This window comes from Monomorium pharaonis, chromosome 10, assembly GCF_013373865.1.
Source record: "Monomorium pharaonis isolate MP-MQ-018 chromosome 10, ASM1337386v2, whole genome shotgun sequence".
Lineage (NCBI taxonomy): Eukaryota > Metazoa > Arthropoda > Insecta > Hymenoptera > Formicidae > Monomorium > Monomorium pharaonis.
In genome coordinates, this window is record NC_050476.1 from 3165560 (window position 1) to 3187149 (window position 21590).

The 21590-nt window shown below is 39.2% G+C and overlaps 1 protein-coding gene across 2 annotated transcripts in view; it reads left to right on the forward strand.

Annotated features, from left to right (window-relative positions):
* The window catches only part of LOC105838959 (neural cell adhesion molecule 2), a 232877-nt gene extending 211501 nt beyond the window's left edge, over positions 1-21376 (forward strand). For both annotated transcript variants that reach the window (XM_028193824.2, XM_028193822.2), the window contains exons 6-14: positions 532-683; positions 6078-6222; positions 6361-6491; positions 8326-8485; positions 10133-10426; positions 13073-13381; positions 17251-17577; positions 18163-18353; positions 18602-21376. In XM_028193824.2, coding sequence (XP_028049625.1) covers positions 532-683; positions 6078-6222; positions 6361-6491; positions 8326-8485; positions 10133-10426; positions 13073-13381; positions 17251-17577; positions 18163-18353; positions 18602-18880 — 1988 coding nt within the window. In that variant the 3' untranslated portion in view covers positions 18881-21376. The remainder of the gene's footprint in view (positions 1-531; positions 684-6077; positions 6223-6360; positions 6492-8325; positions 8486-10132; positions 10427-13072; positions 13382-17250; positions 17578-18162; positions 18354-18601) is intronic.
* The last annotated feature ends 214 nt before the right edge of the window (positions 21377-21590 follow it).

Here is a 21590-nt window from a genome sequence, read left to right on the forward strand (position 1 = left end):
TAGGATTAATGAGGAGAGGGAGAGTTTATGATCCCACGCTTAAAATTCGTCATACCCGTTGTACGATTGCAGACGGATGTAGCGGCAGCACCTGAAAAAAACTTTCCAATTCGGCGCGTATCTTATTCATGCTCAAATATTTTCTGTCTAGACGAATTGATTTTTTGTCTGTTTGATGTAAAAACATCAGGAGTTATTTTAACAATAGCAGGAAGTATTTTTATATAACAAAATTCCGTTTGACATGAAATGTTCGATGTAACAAGTAAAAACAATATTGGGTCATCAAAAAAAAAAATGCCAATGTTATCACAGTACGTCAAATATCGATATTATTGGCATTTCATGTCCATTTAGTTAAGTGAAAACTATGCTAATACAAATGGATGAATTGAAACAAAATATTGATACCGAAAAATTCTTCCTACCAATGTAGATTTTGCGTGGACCGTTTTAACACTTTTTGCGAAATATTTTGCCAAAGAATCGAATGTCAGACGTTATTTAACCAATAAATCGAATAATTTTCAGTCAGCCCGTTGGAGGTGAAAATAATTGACGGAAACCGACCGCTGTCGGCGGGCAAGAAGTATGACTTGGTCTGCACAACCTCCGGTTCCAGACCACCGGCCGGCGTCACCTGGTGGAGGAATGGTCAGCGCTTGGTAGATTCCAAGGAGACCGTAAGTGTGTTTCTTGATGGAACAATTTTCGTCTCTGTGCCAACGTACATTCTACCTAGCTGTTCTCGGCACATAAAGTCGAATTTGCAATTTCTTAGATTAGAGAAAATCCCTTGATCCTTTTATTAAGGATATCACGTTAATGCATATTCACTCTAGTTAACTCTTTTAAACAGAGAAATGAAAAATGTAGACCAGGAAAAATGTTTCGTTATAACAGCAAATAATGTTGATTAAAGAATGTACCGAACAATATTATTTAGTTAGTATAAACAAATATTTTATTTCTTGTATTTTATAGAAGCAAATTACTAAATTTTTTTCGTTATATGAAACAACGTATTTAGTTGTTAAAAAATACCTTACTAAACAAGCTTTCGCTGTGAAAGCACCAATTTTTTTCCTAGTGTATTTCTTTCAAAAAATATACTATAACACTATTTTATTTCACATAGTAATTGCTTTTCTGATTATTTTATTATTTTTAATATAAACGAATGTTATATAAGTTAAACTGTCTGCAGCTTAAACGGTAAGTTAAGCTACTTTGTCGTCTGTGCTCTCTAATACATTAAAAACGCATCTGTCACTGCTGGAAAGTTTTGTCCTACGCGCGTCTAAACTTTCTGAATTTTTCTCACATATTTATTATATTTTTGCCAAACTATGGAAGATATCACGGGAGTTTTAGAGAGATGTTTTTCCTCTATTTTTATTTAATTTATATTTAACTTGAGGAAACAACTTTATTTAATAGGATACTTGCATTGGAAAATAGAAAAATGTGTATTGTCATATCTTTTTCATTGACGATATTTAATATTAAATTGATATCTACATTAATGAAAGACGATTGATCTCCCGTTGCGCACTCGTCTGATTGACATGTGTCTCCTAATTTCGTGGCGGGCAATTTCCACGTTCAATTTCCGTGGATTAAGTGGTGCCAAAAAAGACATAGGCCGATTACGTGATTGACTGCCGTTTACAGTGAAGTGTGCCGTACAGGGATTAATTCTAATTGGCGGGAAATAAAACTATCCTTTGGCTATAACAGAAAGGTATATAACAGAAATTCTTATTAAACATCACGTTAGAATAAAAGAGCGCACAACGCGGTAATAATTCAATGAGATTAAACGTTACAAAACGTTAAGGATATTCTCAATGTATTATCCGCTCTGTCGCAAGCAACGTTATTCGCAGCTGATTTTTCTCATACATTAATTTCCTGCTCTTTATTTCATTTATTTTTGTTCATCGACCTAACCTTTCTTTTATTAAAGACTTGGAGAATTTTCCAACAGAATTAAATATTACGTTTTAGTCGCGATTAACCAACACAGATTCCAGTAAACAAAGCAACGTTTCAGTGACATTTTATTGATGTTAGACACGTCGTTTGACATTCTCTTGTTCGCTGTTAATTAACAATTCAGTTCTTTCTTTTTCTTTTTCTAGAAAGAAAAAAGTATTGGGATAGAATGCTGGCGATGTTATACATCAATTGTTTATTGAACAGTTCGAACGTTTTGTGTTCTCGAAAATATGAAATTTCCTTCATATAAATCTTGCATCGATTTATCGTAGAATTGAAAAATAAAATGAAAAACGCTAGGAACTGCTTTATAACGACGTTACACTGTCGGGTTGTGTACTGTGTTTCGATAAAAAAAAAAAAAGCGTAACATTTCGTCGTTACAGGATTAATCAACGGCAATAATGAAGAGGTACGTCGTGAATATCGATAAATCTAATTACGGTAGCGGCAACTGGAATAAAGAATATCTCGCAGGGACGATTACGATGATACTTGATCTACGAGAACGAAATTTTCTCGCGCATTCACGTGCTCTCTCTCTCTCTTCCCTTTCCGCCTCCACGCCCGTTCTTCTCTCTTTTCTCTTTCTCCTTCCGTTCCGATACAATTCATTAATTCATTCAATTTCATTCCGAGCGCGCGGCGAAATAAATTTCGATTTAACGTAAATCGAACGCTCTAACCGGGGCGCGGCGTTTCTGTCGCGAGAAACGGATGAAGGTATTTCGTATACAAAGCAAACGAACGTCAATGGATTAGCGAGCGAAATGAAAGAACGTACTTTCGAATAAATTGACCCGTTGTCGGACGAAATCGAGCATTGGCCGTTTGTTTATTCTATTTCGATTTCGCTCAACTCCATGATAAAACACGCAGCGGTGGACGGGAGGGGAGGGGAGGAGGAGAGAAAGAGTGAGTAGCGCACACGAACGACGCGCAAACAACGCGAACGTCGTATCCGCCACGTTTTTGATCCGCACTTAAGACGTAAATATTTGCCGCGGGTAGCGGCGGATTAAGGACGGCGACGACGTGAGACGACGAGGGACGAAAGGACCACGTGCGCGCGGGACAGGGAAAATATTGTTTCGAAGTCGATATATCCCCGCGCGCTAAACGGCGACGCGATGCTGGGGACTGTTTCGTTGCTTGCGTAAAGAAAGTTAAACATCGAAGTGACGGGTCGAAGGGGAGGAAAATACACCGGGATAATCGTCGTATAATTCACGGTGGAGTGTCGACCGAGTGCGAGCACCGACAGGCGTCCCCAACTCTCCGTGATTATGTAATTCCATGTGCAAAAATAGTTACGGAGGAGGATGTACAACATACCCCCGTAAACGAGGGGTTTCTTGCGCGCCACGTGCGTACTTCTCCCCCTCTCGTATCGTATCACGAAATTACAGCAATTATGTTAATCGATTCGACCTTCCCGGAATGCGCAGTCGGAAATATATTTTTAATGGATGGTGCATCTCATTTTGTAATTATCTTCGCGCGGGCCACCGCCGCGTGAAACGGCGCAAAGCTCACCGCCGTCGCGCCGCCGCCCATCGGAACGAAATTAGAGCGCGAGTCTCCCCCAGCCGTTGATTTATTTCCCTGGCAAGACGCGAAATTTATTATTCGCGCTCGCATCTCTGCCCTGCGATTATTTTTTAATCGCGCGACAGAATCGCCGCGGAAGAGGAAAACAGAGAGAAGGGAGGGTGATATTCCGTTGCATCGCGCGTTCCTGCATGAGATTGAAAGCTCGGGTTGTGTGTTTTTTCCCCCGACTGACGTAACGGGGAAAGTTGAAAAACCGCCCGGAATATTTTGAGATTTTATGAAATATTTTGCGCTATATTTCGTTCAGGGTGATGAGTAATGTGAGCGATGCGTTTTTCCTGACTGCCCCGCGCCATAATTCCCGTTTTATGCGAGGAGCGTAATCCTTAAACTCGGTTCATTGGACGAGAGCGAACATTTGCCCGAGTACGAATGTTTAATTCACGAAACGTAAAGCAGAGTTATTACGGGCCCTTCATAATCCATGAACTTGATTTTTCGCAAAAACTAGGGAACTTTTAAATAGCACAAAATCATGAATTACGCTTCATTTCGGTACGGTAACGATATGTTGGTTGAAATATAAACACGAGAGGAGGGAAAACGTGAATTTTCCGCATGATATGTGACAAAGTTCATAAAAGTCCTGAGCCACGGTGCCCACAGTCTGAATAAATTATCTGGATTTTATTTTATCGAAATATTAAATCGGCCAGGTGCAATATAAATTTCGCTTTTACGCAATTTTATCCATTCCGGGATAATAGCCGCTCAACAAAGTTTTGCTCGCTTTAATATCGAGAAAGGTAAAACAAGAGGAGGAAAAATGTGAATTTCGCGTTTCTTTTCCTTTTGATAGTCTTGAAACTGCTGAAAAAGTATTCGCGCTCGGACAACAAAGGGAGAAACAACTCTCTCATGCGAAAGTTCCGAGGTCGTACGCTGATCGATTGTTATAAAATTGGAACGCGCGTTGACCCTCGCGCTTCGTCCCGGTTGTACGATCAAAATCGATAGTAAAAAAAATTCTCTCCGTCATTAATACGCGTTATTTACCCTGGCACTGCTATCAAACGACGGGCCACTATTTACGGAACGCTAACTGGTAAATAACTCATTTACGAGAAAGGCAGCTCTGCCAGGCTTTTCATCCGCCCTCTCGTGCGTTCGCAACCCCTCCGATCGTACGGATAGACAGAGATAAATTTTGGCGATCGTATCGACGCACGACAGTGGTCGAGGGAGCGGATAACCGGCTGCTCGACGTATCGGGCGTTCATTAAGGCATCGATTCGCTCTTAATTACAAGCGCGAATTCACGAAATCGCCCCGCGACGACTCTGATTTAAATTATTCGACGCCTAACGACGCTTTTACCGCTCGAGCTCGGTGGCCACGATAACGATAATTCTCGCGCCCTCGCAATGAGACCCACGTGCGCACGGCCGTACATGTGCGCGCGAGAGGAAACCTTATTTTATGGTCACTTTAAGGAGCTGTACGAGCCGTGGTCGAGCTTGCAAATTACATTGAGTGCACGGCCCGGACGGTGTAAATCGAATCGGAAGTCTTCCTCGGGGCGCGCGGCTTCCCACAGAGACGCGCGTCTGATTATTCAGAGGTCTCTACTACTTGAACGAGTTATGTAGAACGAATCAACTATCGTCGCTTTTAAATCAGTGTTAATTAGTAGCAAATGTCATAAGTGTTCTTTGCTTTAATTCTTTTCTAAAATGGTTTTTTTTTTATCTTTTAAGAAATAAAAACTTTTATTTAATGAGCGATATTTTTGCCGTAAACGTATTAAATAATTAGTCCATGAAAAATTGGAACCTCATTAAAAGAAAATTAGAATTTATTTATGAAGAAGAGCTATAAACATGCGTAATTTGAGAAAACGATTCTTTAATAATAAAAGTGGTGAGAGGTGCGATACAAAAAAGTTACATTATCTATACGCGCATCATTGTGTTACTTTAGAAGTTTCATCATACATGAGATAAAATTTCTTGGCCACTGATCGATGCGTTTTTAATATATTAGATCAGGAAGATAGTAAAGTATCTGTGAGGTAAACATAGAAAAATGAGTAAGGGCAGGATCTTTTATTTACTTGCGCACTTCTTCACGTAAAATCGCGAAAATTAATCAAACACACACATATGCATTGAATAATTCAGTGAAATCTTGTCGTAATGACGGTCCGTAGCTCCCCAAAAAGATAAAGGCCACCTCTTTATTGTTAGAAAATAGGCCGATCCCTCGAGGAGGGTAACGAGAGATTGATCGGGAGTTTCGACTATAGTTAATACCGACCCTCCAGGTCGCGTGATAGATACGCTTTTAATATATGGGGGTTGGACGTCGTCGACGCCACCGGTGACGAGCGCGGGTGGGTAGGCAAACGATCGTTTCGATGAGGAAAAAGAGAATAAATGTGACGAATGTCGGTGGGGAAGCGACGAATGGACGGCGGGAACTAGCGGCGGTCCCAGTTGAACGTTATCATAATGTTGTTACAGACCTCCGTCGATGGGAACACGACCACCAGCGTTTTATCTTTCATGGCGACGAAAGCAGACGCGGGCAGACACTTGTCGTGTCAAGCTGAAAATCGAATCATGGGAACCGCGCCGATAGAGGACGGCTGGGTACTCCAGATACAATGTAAGCTCATAAACGGCGACGGCCCCGAATCCCAGCTCCGTTCCCCCAGGTTGCGCGCCCGCAACACTCTTTCCTTATTTATTCAGACGCCGGGAATCCGGTCGATTTTGACGGTTTATCGAAGGTCGTGATTCGCAGACACACCGGAGACGCAGATCCAGCTCGGCACGTCGCTGAACCCGAACACCATACGGGAGGGCACGGACGTCTACTTCGACTGTCTCATACAGGCCGAGCCGTCGGTGTACAAGGTGGAATGGCGGCATCAGGTGAGCGAGAGAACGCAATCCTATTCAGAATGAGACTAATATAAATATTGTTTCATAATGCCTTCCGAATATCCAAAATTCCTTTTTTACTATTGAGAATTCGGTGTATCTTGATACTCGGTAGCAGAGAAAAATTGCAACATAAGTTTCTTAAAGAGACACCCCTTATTTCTCAGAAACATTGCATTTTATACTTATACTCATAGTTTATACATTTCTAGCTTTTTATGTAAAATTTACTAAAAACAAATTCTTCAAAAACAAGAATAAAATTAATACGATTTCTTTTTTAATTCTATTTAAACAATAGTGAGTACATTATTGATAACATATTAGATCACTTTACACATTTATAATGTTTTTGTAAGAATCTTTATGTACATTAATTTGTAAGTATTGCAGATGATTCATATGAAAGGAAAAGAAAAGGAAAATATAGCCTTATATACTGCCTGATATATTTGTTTTAAGGCTTTTTTTTTATCAGATTATTTTTCCTTATCTCATTTTTCTATTAAAACTTATCTATTAAAAATTAATCTTTCTCGATTTTTCTATTAAAACTTAATTATTGCAAAATTCTAAATGATATTATAAAATCTGCTATATCTGACAGAAGACACTTTCTAGTTTACATTTATGTTTCCAAAGTTTTATTTTTAGATTTTGTTTAACAAATATAATCCAAATCCTCCTAAAGTAATACTCGGTATCGGTGATCTGTATATCAAATTATTGCAAAAGTTAATTATCTTAAAACGAAACGTGAGGTAGAGAATATTTCCAGAAAATCACAGAGTATGACATAAAAACAAGTCGACTAAAAATGTTCAAGTAATAAATTTTGCAGAAAGCATCAGGGGTACAAAACTTGAAATTACAAAAATTTATTCAGTGAGATTTATTTAAAACTTCTATCTTTGATGAATCAATTTAACTTTACGTTAACAGTTTAATTACCACATCCACAGCATCCGTACGCGCGTAATAAAATTTATCATAATTATATAACGAAATTTTTCTCGGTACGTCAAAAAATATTTTTCAAAAATTTTCTGCAAAAAAACACGACATATTCATGGATTTACACGGTAGAATTATACATACATGATGTGAATTTCCGGGGATGATTTATATAGAAATGGTTTTGCGCTAAAGTGCTAAAATTTTCTTCAAATGCAAGATCGGAAAATAATTTTATTAACTCATCAAAATAAGTGCGTAGGACAATGAAATTAATTACCAAAATGTCAAAACTTTTTTCAGCCTTGTTTATTATGCTGGAATTACCCTACGTAATTATTTTAATTGTCTAAGAAAATTATCTTTAAATCTGTACCTAGCTACATTTTTAGATACTTCACCCGAAAGGGTGTTCCTCTTTGCGTGTATCTCTGTAAACATTCCCTCATTCGCCTCGCTGCTAATGAAATTATCATTAATCAATCCTGAAGATGCGTAACAATGTTCGTCCCGAATTCGTTGGCATCTCTTGCGCACGGAAAATTGTAAAATCCCGGGTGTCGTAAACAGATTGGTCTCTCGCTGGCTAACAAGCTCGATTATGCCTGTACTCGCTCTCTCGCGTGCTACGCGGACCATCGACTTGCGTTAATATCGAATACAAACTTCAGCGCTCGAAGCATCAAACTTTTATAATAACCTGTCCCTCCGCCGTGATGAGCGCCCACTCTCGTCTCTGACGAGCGAGATTGTGCTGCTGTGATTTACTCGCGTTCGCGTGCGTATCTCTCTACACACACCCGGGAAAATGATCCTCGCCTTCCTGCCGACGGTAGCCGGCGAGAGGGGCCAATTACCGTGTTTCTTTCAGGGCAAGACACTCCATCACAACATCACGCAGGGCATCATAATCAGTAACCAGAGTCTGGTGCTGCAGGGAGTTGATCGCAAAAGCGCCGGCAATTACACGTGCGTAGGATACAACACCGAGGGCGACGGCGAGAGCTCGCCCTTTTATCTGAACGTGATGTGTACGTATTCTTACATCCTCACCACTCTAGTAATAGAATACTGAACAGAACAGACGTCTCACACAGAGAATTTATTCGTGCGCGTCGGAGCATATAAATTATATCACGAATTTTTTTCAGAGACGTGATTTGTTATTTAATATTTTCTCCGATTCGAAATAATCAAAATCCTCTATCATGCATATATAAATGAAACATAATTCATAAATATTTTAATGTATAATGAAGCATATACAGTATAACAAATATTCTGACGGATGGTTTTTAATGTTTTTTTTTAAATAAGATTTTTTTTAATCTTTTAGAAAATAAGCTAAAAAATACAAATATTAATTAATTAACAATTTATACATTTTATACTCCCTATAGATGTTAATGTTTATTTTAATCTGTTATTTGGATTATTAAAGTCTTAAGTACAGCTCTCTCGTAGTTATAGTTTGAATTATATCATACTTAATAGTTTTATCATACTTAACGTATAATGAAACATATAACTGTTAACGCTTATTGATTTTAATCTGCTATTTGAATTATTGATCTAAATATAGTGCTAAGCTCTTTCGATTCGGTCAAATAGTTCAGGTTATTTATCACGCCAAAAATGCGACTAATAACGTGGCGATAGTATAAAGACCGCAATGAAAGTATATGCGTTCAATCGGCTTTAATTAATAATGAATTATAATAAGCAAAGATTTGATAACTTTGATAAATTCTATCACTGTATTTTAATTTTAATTCCTGGGTTATATATATGCACCTATTTGTCCCTCGTGAATTGCGTATATAGTATTATCGAGGACAGCTGTTTATCCATTTGCGCACAGATTATCGGCGATATCGAAATATTTCGGGTTGCAATAGTTTTGTTAAATTAATGTTTGAATTTATTTGAGAGCCCCCGAATCAACTAGCTATGAAACGCAAAGCGTATTACTGTGCGAACTCGTGCATTTGATATAGAAATCTACATTTAAAAATTGCAATAAGCGCATTATTGAATGCACTATCTATCTGTATGGCCAGCTATTTAAAAAATGATTAAAAAATTGAGCGGATTTTGAGAATGTCTAATTTAATTAATAATAAAATTTCTTAATGCCATAAATTAAACTGATTATTTATTTTCTAAAAAAGTAATATTGAAATAAATTTTTAGATGAGTTTATAAGTCCTGATTTAGCTGCCTAATTATTATTATTATTGATTATTTAGTACTGGGATTAAAATATCTATGCAAATTAAGCTTTATACCCATTGTTACAGACTACAGAAACTTTTCATAAAGAATTTACAAGAATATTTTAAAAATATAGTTTGATATTTAATCAAGATATTAAAAATTGAAAAAAAATTTAATAATACTTCTAGAATACAAGGAATATTAGTACAAATTTTCTATGAAATTTTTCCAATAATTGAAGCTAAAATAACAGATGTTATCTTGATAATTATCCTGTTATGATTAATCAAATTATTTCTCTTATTCAATTTTTGCGAGAAACTTAAAATACTTGAAATATCGGTAAACCATTCTTAGTGCGATTAATGTTAGCATGAAAAAGTCACGAGTCGCACAAAGCGAAGATGTTTATCGCGTCTGCGCGTCCGAATTATTTATAGGTTTGACTTTTGTGCTTGCAGTCGCTCCTACGTGCAAGCCGAACCAGACTAAGGTCCACGGCGTGGCAAAACAGGAGAAGGCGAATATATCCTGCCAAGTAGATGCAAATCCGCCGGAAGTGCAATTCAAGTGGACCTTCAATAACTCCGCCGAGAGTATCGACGTTGCGGCCGGCCATATCGCACGGGCTGGCACATCCTCCATCGTCTCATACACACCAATGACGGAATTAGATTACGGCACGTTACTCTGCTGGGCCAGCAATCACATCGGGCAACAACAAGTGCCCTGTGTATATCACATTATACCTGCGGGTAAGGGATCTCTGTATTTGTATCTGTATCGCGATATTTCGCGAAAATGCGAAGCGACGTGACTTCCGATACGCGGCGTGAATTTCCGATCTGGAAGATTGATCGTCACGACGAGTTTGCGCGATGCGGCGTAACAAAATTATGCAAACTACAAACAAATTTTTAAAAAATCGATAGGTAATATTTCTCGCACCAACTCAATTCAATCCTTCTTTAATTTATGATTGCCCTTGGCGAGAGCTCGAATAGCTGGGAAATGGAACAAAAAAATTTTTTTTTAAAGAAAGTATAGATGTTAATTTTCAATATTTTTTCTGTAATACATTAAGAATTTATTTTTGCATTAAAGTGAATTTTTTTAAGTCTACATTTAATTCATCTGTACTTTCGTAAATTGATAAAACTAACAATGGAGCTATTTTCCATCCGAGGGATTTAAATCTTTCGGGAATTACAACTTTATGTTAATTTAGAATTCGGATTTTATTCCTAGCCTTCAGAGTTTCACATTTGCGTAATTGAATAACTAATTCGAATCTTAGTGTAAAATTGGAAAGACGCGGTGTGCGTATGCCGTCCATAATAAAATTATCCAATTATGTGAAACTTCCAGAACTTGTAATCACAATAAGTTCTAATTAGTATTGTTGTAATAACAATATTAGATAATGAAGTCGCGATTTATCTCCGAACGTCAACAATCTCTGAAATGTAGGTAACTTGAGGAATATCATTATTACGTCGTTACATTTCCATCTCTCTCCCCCTCTCTCTCTCTCTCTCTCTCTCTCTCTCTCTCTCTCTCTCTCTCTCTCTCTCTCTCTCTCTCTCTCTCTCTCTCTCTCTCTCTCTCTCTCTGGAGCACGTTAACATAAAAGGGGTTTGTAGTTATTTTTATTTGTTAAACAAATCATTACGTCGAACAAAGCTTATGTTTGCTTTTTATTCAAATTCTTAAAAAAATCTGTATAATCTCAATCCGGGGATCCATCCGCGGCATTTCCATTATTCTCATGTCCGTGTTTCCGCCGTGTATCGATGCTCGAGTTACCAATTAATTGCGATTCGCGTACTCGTACTATCGGATTGCTCTACAAAGAAAATGCGCGTACGCGCGTAATACAAGGATGCGCGCATTCCGGACATAAAGGAAAACAGCTCTCGCTGCCGCTGCGGGAGGAAAAAAAAGCGAATCTGCGGCGCGCGGGCTAGTAAAAAGGGGACATCGCGAGAGTTGGTAGCAGGTGTCCAGTGCGCTATGATTTTTCAGTAACCATAAATGTGAGAACAACTTGGTATATTCCTGCTTATTTCCTCTTCTTTATTTCCGTCTCTCTCTTTTTCTCTTTCTTCTCCGTCCCACCTTTACAGCGCAATATGCCGTTATCGTTTCGTTCGCGCCCTTTTAACCGGCTCTTTACGAGCCGCGAAGTGTACCGCTGGCTAATGCCTTTCGCGGAAAAAAAGGGCCAGACAGCCGTATATCCTTTACAGCCGACTCGGTTACAAGTGGCCCGTATGCGCCAGCGCGGATCGTATACACCGGATTTACAGGGCAACTATCACGCCCTGATTCCATACGAATCCACCGCATGCGAAACGATATGTTGCAAAACGCTTTCCTCTCCCTTCGCCGTTTTAGCCTGTGTATGAGACTATACATCATTTCGGCGCGCTGAGAAAAGAACGCAGCATTGAAAGTTAGAGTAAACTGCTGGAACCGCTGACGCTGAAGAGTTACTGTTCTACTTATGTAATTAGTTTTGCTTAAAATTCAGCGCACTTTAATATAGCGTAAAAAGTGGAAATAAACAAACTTCGAAAACTACGGGAAAGTTATTACGCAATTTTTTTTACATTCGTACCGCTTTCCTTTCATTCGTATAATTTTTCGACTTGAAACGTAACTATGGGGCTTTAGAGTTCCATCCGGCTTATAGGGGAGAGAAAAAAGAGTTATTCTATTTTTTTCTAAACGGAAAAATGCAACTTTTATATCGAACATTAACCATTTTTAATAAAAAGCGACAGGCCAATTTTTTGCGAAATATAGAATTGACGAGTGAACTGAAAAAAAAAAATCGTTTTACATTTTTCGTTTAATCTAAACGCAAAATCGTTAGTGATCTTAAGTGGTTTTTCCTGCTGTTAACGTGCAAACCAAAAATATTTTAGTACTACCATCGTTAATTCATTTATTTTTGCAATTCGCATGGTCGAATATGAAAGCAAGCAAATATTTTAATCTGACTCTGTCAAAGCTTCGAGCAATATTGTTTTAACAGTTATTTAAAACACTAAAAGAGATTCACAATCCAATAGTCATTTCCGAAAAAGAATTGATACACAGCGTCAAAATATCATCGATATCCCAAATCCTTTATCGTCGTGCGTAATTCGATTTTGTATCGTTTTAATCTCTAACGATCGTTCTTCATCATTTTGTCGTTTTTCTTTTTGTTATCCGTCTTGTCGGATTCTGTAATAATTTCCCGGGCGCGAAAGTACTACATCGATTATCGAAAGGGCTCGCTTGGAGATATTATCGCGGCTTCTTGTGGCCATTACGACCTGTTACGAACGCGCGAATAGTCTCTCGTGCACGCGGAGCATTTTAAAACGCAGGCGAACCCTTATCCGTGACAGGCCGACCGGACATGGTTCACAATTGCACGACTTCGAACACGTCGACCAACTCGTTCTCTGTGCGGTGCACGGAGGGCTTCAACGGCGGGCTGCCGCAGTCCTTTCTGCTGGAGGTGCGCGAGAGCAACAGCCAGGAGTTGCGTGCCAATCTGACGTCGCCGGTGCCGCGCTTCAGCGTCACTCAATTGGACTCCGGCGCCCTTTATCAAGCCTGCATTTACGCCTACAACGACAAGGGCCGCAGCGAGGCGATGGTGGTGCAGGCTGGCACTCTGCGGCTGCCGGAAAAACAACTGACGTCCGAGTCGGGTGAGAAAATTATCCCATTTCTTTCCTGAGACCGGTTATTTAATTCCAGAATGTCACTCATATATTTTTGACGTTAATACACTGCTCTGAGTGAAAATTCACTCACGTAATTAAAAATTTTTTAGCACCTTTCTACGTCAACTTTATGGGTTGTAAGGTGGTAGAATAATTAAACTAACGTAATTTTAATGTAAAACAAACGAATTTTAGTGTTTAACGCTGTTATTAAATATTACTGCAATATATCAAGTCTTAAAGACCTCTACATGTTTTTCTGTTTTAAATCTTTGTAATTTGGGTTCTAAAAAATTATTAGACCGCAATTAGTATCTAGAAGTAAAAAGAGCTATTCTTTTTCCAAAAATATAGTCGGTAATGAGATGGAATAGAAAGAAAAAGAACAAGATTTAAAATAGAGATAAAAGAAGTATTTACTGTGACTATAGATACGTTTACAAAATGATGGCATCTAATAATAATAATAATAATAATAATAATAACATCGGGGGTGATCCTCCTGCGAGGACCACTTTGGCACCTCAGACCGAGTCCATTGTGTCTCCCCGTTGTCAGCTGCCCTAATGGAGCCGCGCTTCTTTCCAGAAGCGGAGCAGCTCCTCCACAGGCAGCTGATTTTGAGGCAATAGATCCATGAAATAAGTATGACATTTAAATATTATTTATTATTGCATTATAGCAAACATTTCTACATTATATTTGAAGTAAAATTTTGTCACAGATCTATTACTCCAAATTTAAAAGTTTATTCATCACTCACCGACCGATGCGCAGCGGCAGAGATATTCAGCAACGTCGCTACGATGATTCTGTAACAAATGCAAAGTCCAAATTAAAGCACGACAGAAAGAACATTTAATATTGAAAAAAAAAAAGTTTGCAACTCTGTACTTGTGTTTATTAAGTAATTCAAAATTAAATTCAAATTAAAACAGAGCTCGCGACTATTAATATTAGATGAGAGATAATTGTTACGGGTTAAACTTTTTATTTTTTCAATTATTTATGTAATCATCGTATAATCAATATTTTTCGAAAGAAAAGAAGGTTATAAAATTAGAATTGTGTAAAGCTTTACGTGACGTTATCTTCTTTATTATATAATTTATTAAGGAAAAACCGAATAGAAAGAAAACTAATAATTCTATGCAAATAATAATCATACTCACCCCAAGGTTGCTCTGCCGGGGCTCGATGCCCTTCCTGGACCTCCCCCTCCTCTCAGAACAGGCTGTCCTTTCTTGTCACGAGACACTCGCGAAAAACACTCGCGATTATTAAAATTACAATCGCGCGAGGACTAATTAATTGTCAGAAAGTATTTTGCGCGACATCTCAATGCGCGTCATCCCACGTTCATAACTCCCACGATATGATTTCCAGTTCGGAGAATGCTCCGTGGAATCAGTAGCTTGAGTCGACGAGTGCGGAACTAACACAACGGAACTAACACGAAACGTCAAGCACCGCGCAGAAGAATACAAAATTACAATCGTATTAAGATCGTAATTAAGAATTCTCACTGTTTAGTGCCGTTAATCGTTTGCCGATGTTAGAACGTGTATCTCAATTGGCTCGGAACCGACAGCGCCAAGTGGTTTTATCAGCGTTTAGGCATCCATCGGTCCGGCTTAAATCACCTCGTACGCGAAGCGCACTTGGCGCGAGAACGTCGCAAGAAGCAACGCCTCGATGAGTATCCCGTACTGTCGAGACCTCGAAAGTGCCACCCCCGATGTCTCTCTCGAACTAAGAAATCATTCTAATGGGAGTTATGCGAAAAGTCCTTTTAGTCTATTTACTCGAACGGCACTCCCGAAGCAAACGCGCGACACGACGAGCCGGCTACGGTTCGTTTTCAATTCAATCGGTCGGCACTCCCGAACCGCGTTAACGCGGCGCGACGAACCACAATTTTACGATCGACGACGTAATAGGTTTGTTTTTTATTCCTGCACTGCTGCACTGGTGCAATAAGTTAGAATAAGACAGATATATTTTTTCTCATTCTTACTTATTGCAATAGTGCAGCAGTGCAGGAATAAAAAACAAACCTAATAAGTGCAATGGGTACAGTTAGCTTCCCCCACAGGCATTCAAGGTACTGAGCCTCAGGGTACTGAGCCCTCTCACCACGACAAGGTCGTACCCGTGGGAGGGAAGATTTCTTCTGAACATCTATGCAAGAATTAAAATTGCTAAACAAGTTATTTTTGTAAATATTCCTCTATCCATTAAATAGTTTATTTAATTATAAAAACAAGCTTACTCGCAAACAAAATATAATGAATATTACAAAAAAATAAATAAAGTTATGAATGAATGAAAAAAAGTTGCATTAACTACTCTGACTGAATATTCATCTAGGCAAGCTTGAAATCAGGTCATGAAGAACGTAGAACAGATCTGACACTCTATAACTATAGACATGTTAAAGAATAGATAAAATTACAGCTCCTGCTTTTAATAGCAATTAGGTGAAAATTCATTCACAGTAGCACTTTAGAGATAATCACACTGTTTTTACGCTAATATTTGTACCGCTAAAATCTAATATTTTGCAAAAATGTGTGTGTGTGTGTGTGTGTGTGTGTGTGTATTGCGAAATAAGTATGTTCCAATGCATACAGCGTTGTATATTAAAGCAAATTGATACTCGTTCGACATTTCAAAAGTTTCTGCTAGACTCGCTGCAATGTTAACAACTCCAAAGCTTTCGATATCTTTTGAACAAGCTTCAGTACTCGATTTGCTTGAAAGTTCCGAAGAAGTATTGACTCGAGAGCCATCACATCATTTTACGTGGTGTATCCTACATGAGTGGTTTTCAAACCTTTTTGCTTGGGACGCAAAATCCTTTATCGTGAAAGATCGCACGGCTATATCGCATCTTTGAAAAGAAATTGACACAAAACGAAATTCATATATAATTTTTGGGACATAAAATTATAAAATTTAATCGGTTTTGCAAAATTACCATTAATGTGATGTATTGTTTAAAATAATATTATAGAAAACATAAATTAAGTTATTACAATTTTGATTGCTAGAAGTCTCGTTTCTTTTATAATCTTCGTAAAAATTTATGCGTCGTAACGAATTTCTCTTTTTATGGTATGACATTCAAGTGCGTTTGATGTTATACGACATGTATTAATCCTAGAGATTTAGATAATTACTTAAAAATTCCATCGTTGATGAGGTAGCGCGAAGAGGCCAATTGGTCGAATTGATGAAAAGCTATCGACTTAATATTAATTCATTGAACGAGCCACGTAAAAAGCTCCCTGGCGCTTTTATGATCCAACGCGAGAAACCGGGTCAGGAATTGGAGATTTAATACCATCGGACAATTTTCCCGTTGTTTGCCTGATGCGATTGTTATCGTAATTTTTAATTCGTCTACCATCGGAGTGTCCGGGGTTCCGTGTTTTATATCTCTATTAAAATAAAATGCACCCCGCGCTGTGTGCGTGTGTGTGTATTTGGGGCATTAATCGTTATATTTCGACGGGATGTGCAAACAAGTTGAGCGTGACACCTGTGTCACGCACCTTTTATATTTTTTTATGAAAGCTTCGCTTGTTACATTATTAACATTTCGTGTAGCATCAACCGAGCTGTTATAATGTTATCGTATCCCGTAAATCATAAAAATCCCTATGCCCCGACCGAACTTTAAAGTGCTTGAAAGCGCTTTCAATAAAGAGAATATCATTTATGTTGAAGTGCATGATTGAAAGCTGTTTAAAATGATTTTAAAATGATTACGTGAATATCATCGTTTCGACGATTCTATGCTCGATATCGATCGCTACTAATACTTAACTTTTTTAATGTGAATGTTGCAGAACGACCAAGACAACATGACAATCTAACACCGATGCTGAGCGTGACGATCGGTGTTGTTCTAGCCCTTATTATCGTCGCCATTATAGTGATGATCATCTTGCGAATCCAGCATACGCACGTGGAGGAACAGAATAAGTCGCAGATGGAGGATCATGCGAAGCAGACGAAGGCCGTCCCAATACAAAGAGAGCTGCGATTCCGAGAGGGATGCAGTTTGCTCGCGGACGAGAAGCATCCCAGCAGTCCGTTCAGAAAACTGGACACCAGCGGCGATCTCAGCGAGAGTGACGAAAAGAATCCTGATATTATTCCACAGCAGATCACTGGTTCGTGTTTTTCTATTTTATTCCTATATCAATTCAAGACTAGTCATCTGAGGATGTTTTTCTACATTCCAGCGTTAAAAAATCAGTTTTTTTTTACTGATCCAAAATCTATACCTTTTATTCGAAAATTGTCTAAAATACATCTTACACAATAGAAACAAGTTGCAATTCGTATACATATTCACAGTATTGAAACCTGCTGAAAAAATTAATTCAGGTGATCGTTTATGTAATGTAGAAGTTTAAACATGATAAGAGTATATATTACATTAAAAGGAATGTGATAGAGTTATTAAAAATTCAAAAAAAAAAGAACTTTTTAATATATTTTTTCTGGAAAAAACTATTAGTACTTAAAAATTGATTTGCAATATAGTTTGAAAAGTACAATTTACATAAAACATTTTGTAAACGAAGAGTCCAAAAACGTGCTTTTGGACTCTTCAAGATTGAAAGAAAATCTCGCCGATTCCGCACATTTTACGCGGCTGTTTCGGAAATTTCCTCGTTCGTGTTTACACGCTCGTAAACACGAACGTGGCGAAATTTGGTGGTTGTAAAACTATCGTGAAATTCTTTGCGCAGGTGACGAGCCGTCAGAATACTTGAGAAAAAGACGTCTGGTGTCAACGATCGAGACGTCACCGTCGAGGAGTCTTCTCGAGCACTCGACGGTCACCTCCATCAGCGGACACAGCAGTTATGTTGGCTACTGCACGATTCGCAACGGCATGCCACTGCACGAGTTCTCCAACTTGTCAACAAAGCACAAAAGCGTAAGTTCCATTGAGAATTTAATGTAATGTTGTGCAAATATCCCGTATATATTTAACGAGATAACAAGGAGTAGCTTACATTGATAACAATTGAAGAATACATATGATTGTATGATTCAGGATTAGATTTAATAATTGAATTGTGGAAATGATATGTATGAAACGTAATAATAATGCATTTCTCATAAATAAAATTACTTTAATTACATGGCCATATTAACTCAACAATCCTGACTAATACGTTTCAGTTTCAGCCGATGGTGGGCGATGTTTACGAGAGTGGCGTTTGCACCCTGCCCAGGCAACACTGGCCCAGCCAGAGCGTTCAATCGATGTCGATGACAATGAGTCCGCCAATGTTGTACGCCGGTCTGGGCGTCGTCACCAGGACCTGTCCGAGCGGCACGTTGCTGACGAAGGACTGTGAGACACGAGTGCCTGGTCAATGCTGTCCAGCAGTCCAGACGCAGAAGGACGCGACGATAGGCACGCCAGTGGTGATGGCCAAGAGGGAGAGCTCCGTGTGACCCTACACCCATCACGGGGCCTGCACCTGCAGCGTGAGCGAGCTGCTGTGAATCACGCCGTTGTTAGCTGCGAGACAGCCGCGGATTCCGGACGACACATGGCCATCCAGGAAACGTTTAGGAGACATCAATAGATCGTGCGAAGATTAGAACGTCTTTTAAAAAAAGGCTAAGCGAAACTTTAATGAAAGCTCCGAAAGACGTTTGGACAATCGTTATCTAGATTTGAAAATTAAGATGTCTCCTTCAGACGATTCGTAGCGGGATGATTCCTTTTACCAGAACTGGAACATCCCTCTCCGACGCCTGCGTCGTCCGGGACGCTTTAAGCGCGCGAGCCGGTTTGAGTTCGACGGGTTTACGTTTTCACTCCACGACGTCACGATTTGAAAATCTCTGTTGAATCAAGTGCCCTTTTTACACAGAAGAACGGCGAACACCCCGACCGGCTGCTCCGCTGGCTTCTCCCATCTCGTGTGCGTAGCCTCGTGACCAGACCCCGGTAGAAACTTCACGACGGGCAGTCTCGGTATGGTAGAAAGAGTGAGTTTACGAAAATGTGCGTACGCGAGCTTGCGAGTTCGCCGCACATACTCCTGTACATACCTCGGAAGAGACACGGAAGATATTTTGTACGAGTCGCGTATATTAACGATTTATTCCCACTTTTACTATGAACACAACACTGTACAATTTGTCTAGTCGATGTAAGTATAAATATGTATATGCGTTAAAGTCGTCGGGGAGGCGCCAGACCAGAATAACGTACACTGAGGGGGATTGATCATCGCCGTCGCGTCACGCCACGCGCGCGGCGTAATTATTTATAACGTTGACAACGCGAAATAGCAGGACTCTCGCGGGTACGGGAGAGAGAAACGGGGGCGGTGAAGTTGTCAGAGACATATCGTTTGTATCTCCATCCGCGGGAATCGAGTGCGAGACGAGGCGTACGAAGGGCGCGGCGGAGTAATGAGACGTAAGAGAGAGAAAGAAGAGGCGCAGGAATAGATAAAGAGGAAGAAAGAAAAAGAATCCCCGCCGCGCTTTCGCCTCAGTCTGCAGGATTCTGGATTTCACCGTAATATTAAGTATCTCTTGTACAATGTATAAAGTAACGACTTCTTTCGAAGTAAATGTACCGAGTATGATGAACGTTGTTTTTTCAAAGTCTTGAATCTTACTCTATATAAAGAGAGGACGCCCCCGATTTACGCCCTAAAAAAAGTGTGGTACAGTAATCGCGATAGCACTTCTTTTAACTCACTGCCTGTTTCGACGCTTGTGAATCTTGTTGGTAACTTCGTTTGGTAGAGGTTTCTTGGCCTCTCTGTATCATATAGCTTTAAAATGAAAAAAAAAGAAAAAGAAGAGAAACGAAGATTCGTCGAAGGGCGCCTCGTCATATCCTCCGTACGATACAGGGATAATCTCGTCGTTGATTAGAGCGGCTCGACTCGCGTCTCCCGGCCATTAGGTCGCTAATCCGCGAAAGGTAAGATAAAAATTAACCATGTAGCCTTCCGCTTGAGCAATCAATTATTGGGTGCTACATTCCAACTGTATTACGTGAGACACCGCGCATCAGAAATTTCTCTTTTTCGCGCGCGAAATAACATGGCGTGTTTTGCTTCGATCTGTATAGATTGATTTTTCGTGTATAGGATTTACGCTCCGACGATTCGCGACTGCAAAGACTCACTTAAAGGCCAGAATTTCATATAGTGAGAGAGAGAGATGTGTCTTTCGATGTTCAAGACTAATTGTTCCAGAATTCGACAATGTATTCATAATTAATCTACCGATGAAATAATTGTGTATTTTCTTTGTTTTTTTAATTCAATGTTCTGAAACAGTAATATCGGTTTATTTGAAAAAACGGAAACGGAAGTTTGAGACACAGCTCTTTCAAGCGCGTTTAGAAAGCACAAAAGTTAATTTTTTTTTGTTCCTTTTACATTTTCAATTATTGAGCGTTAAATTATTTTCTGTCATTCTCTATAAATGAATTTCATCTTTTGAATAGAGTCGCGATTTCCGTTGCTTTCAACGCGGCAATGTCGGCAAAGCTAAAAGTTTGAAACAGCACAGTATTTGTCTACTAGATCGGAACTCCGTGCAAATTGACCATAAAGGGAATGTAGGTTGTGACTGTTTGCAGTTGCGTTGTCGTCGTCGTCGTCGCAATCTGTTATATGTGTTTGCAAATGAATATGCAGAAGAGCCGATCCTACACACGAACGAAACGCGCGCGCGCTTGTTTCGTTTTCCGTTCGCCGAAGGGAACGATGGATGGGCGATTATCGGGGATACTTAGCGAATTATTCGATGTGTAAGGAACGTAGAAAACGGCCGCCGAACCGAAGGTTTTACGAGCCGTAAAAAAACTATCACGAGAATTTCTAGGGCGAACACACACGTTGTTTCCTCGATCGCTTAGACGTTACGTTAACACGTCGCGCTCCCGTGAAGATCTATTAACATTAAAAAAAAAAAGAGATAAATCGTTAATGATGATGATTATTATTATTACTGCCATTAATGGAATTGATGTCGGAACATTGTGAGTGTATGTTGTCGAAGAGAATTTTTAGTAATCGTTGAAACGCCCCGATCCTCCTCCCCCTTGTTATTAACTTTTGCACACATAGAGATTGTAGCCGTATTGCAGTATAAAAGAACATTGCAAACAGAGAGATTCTACGATCTG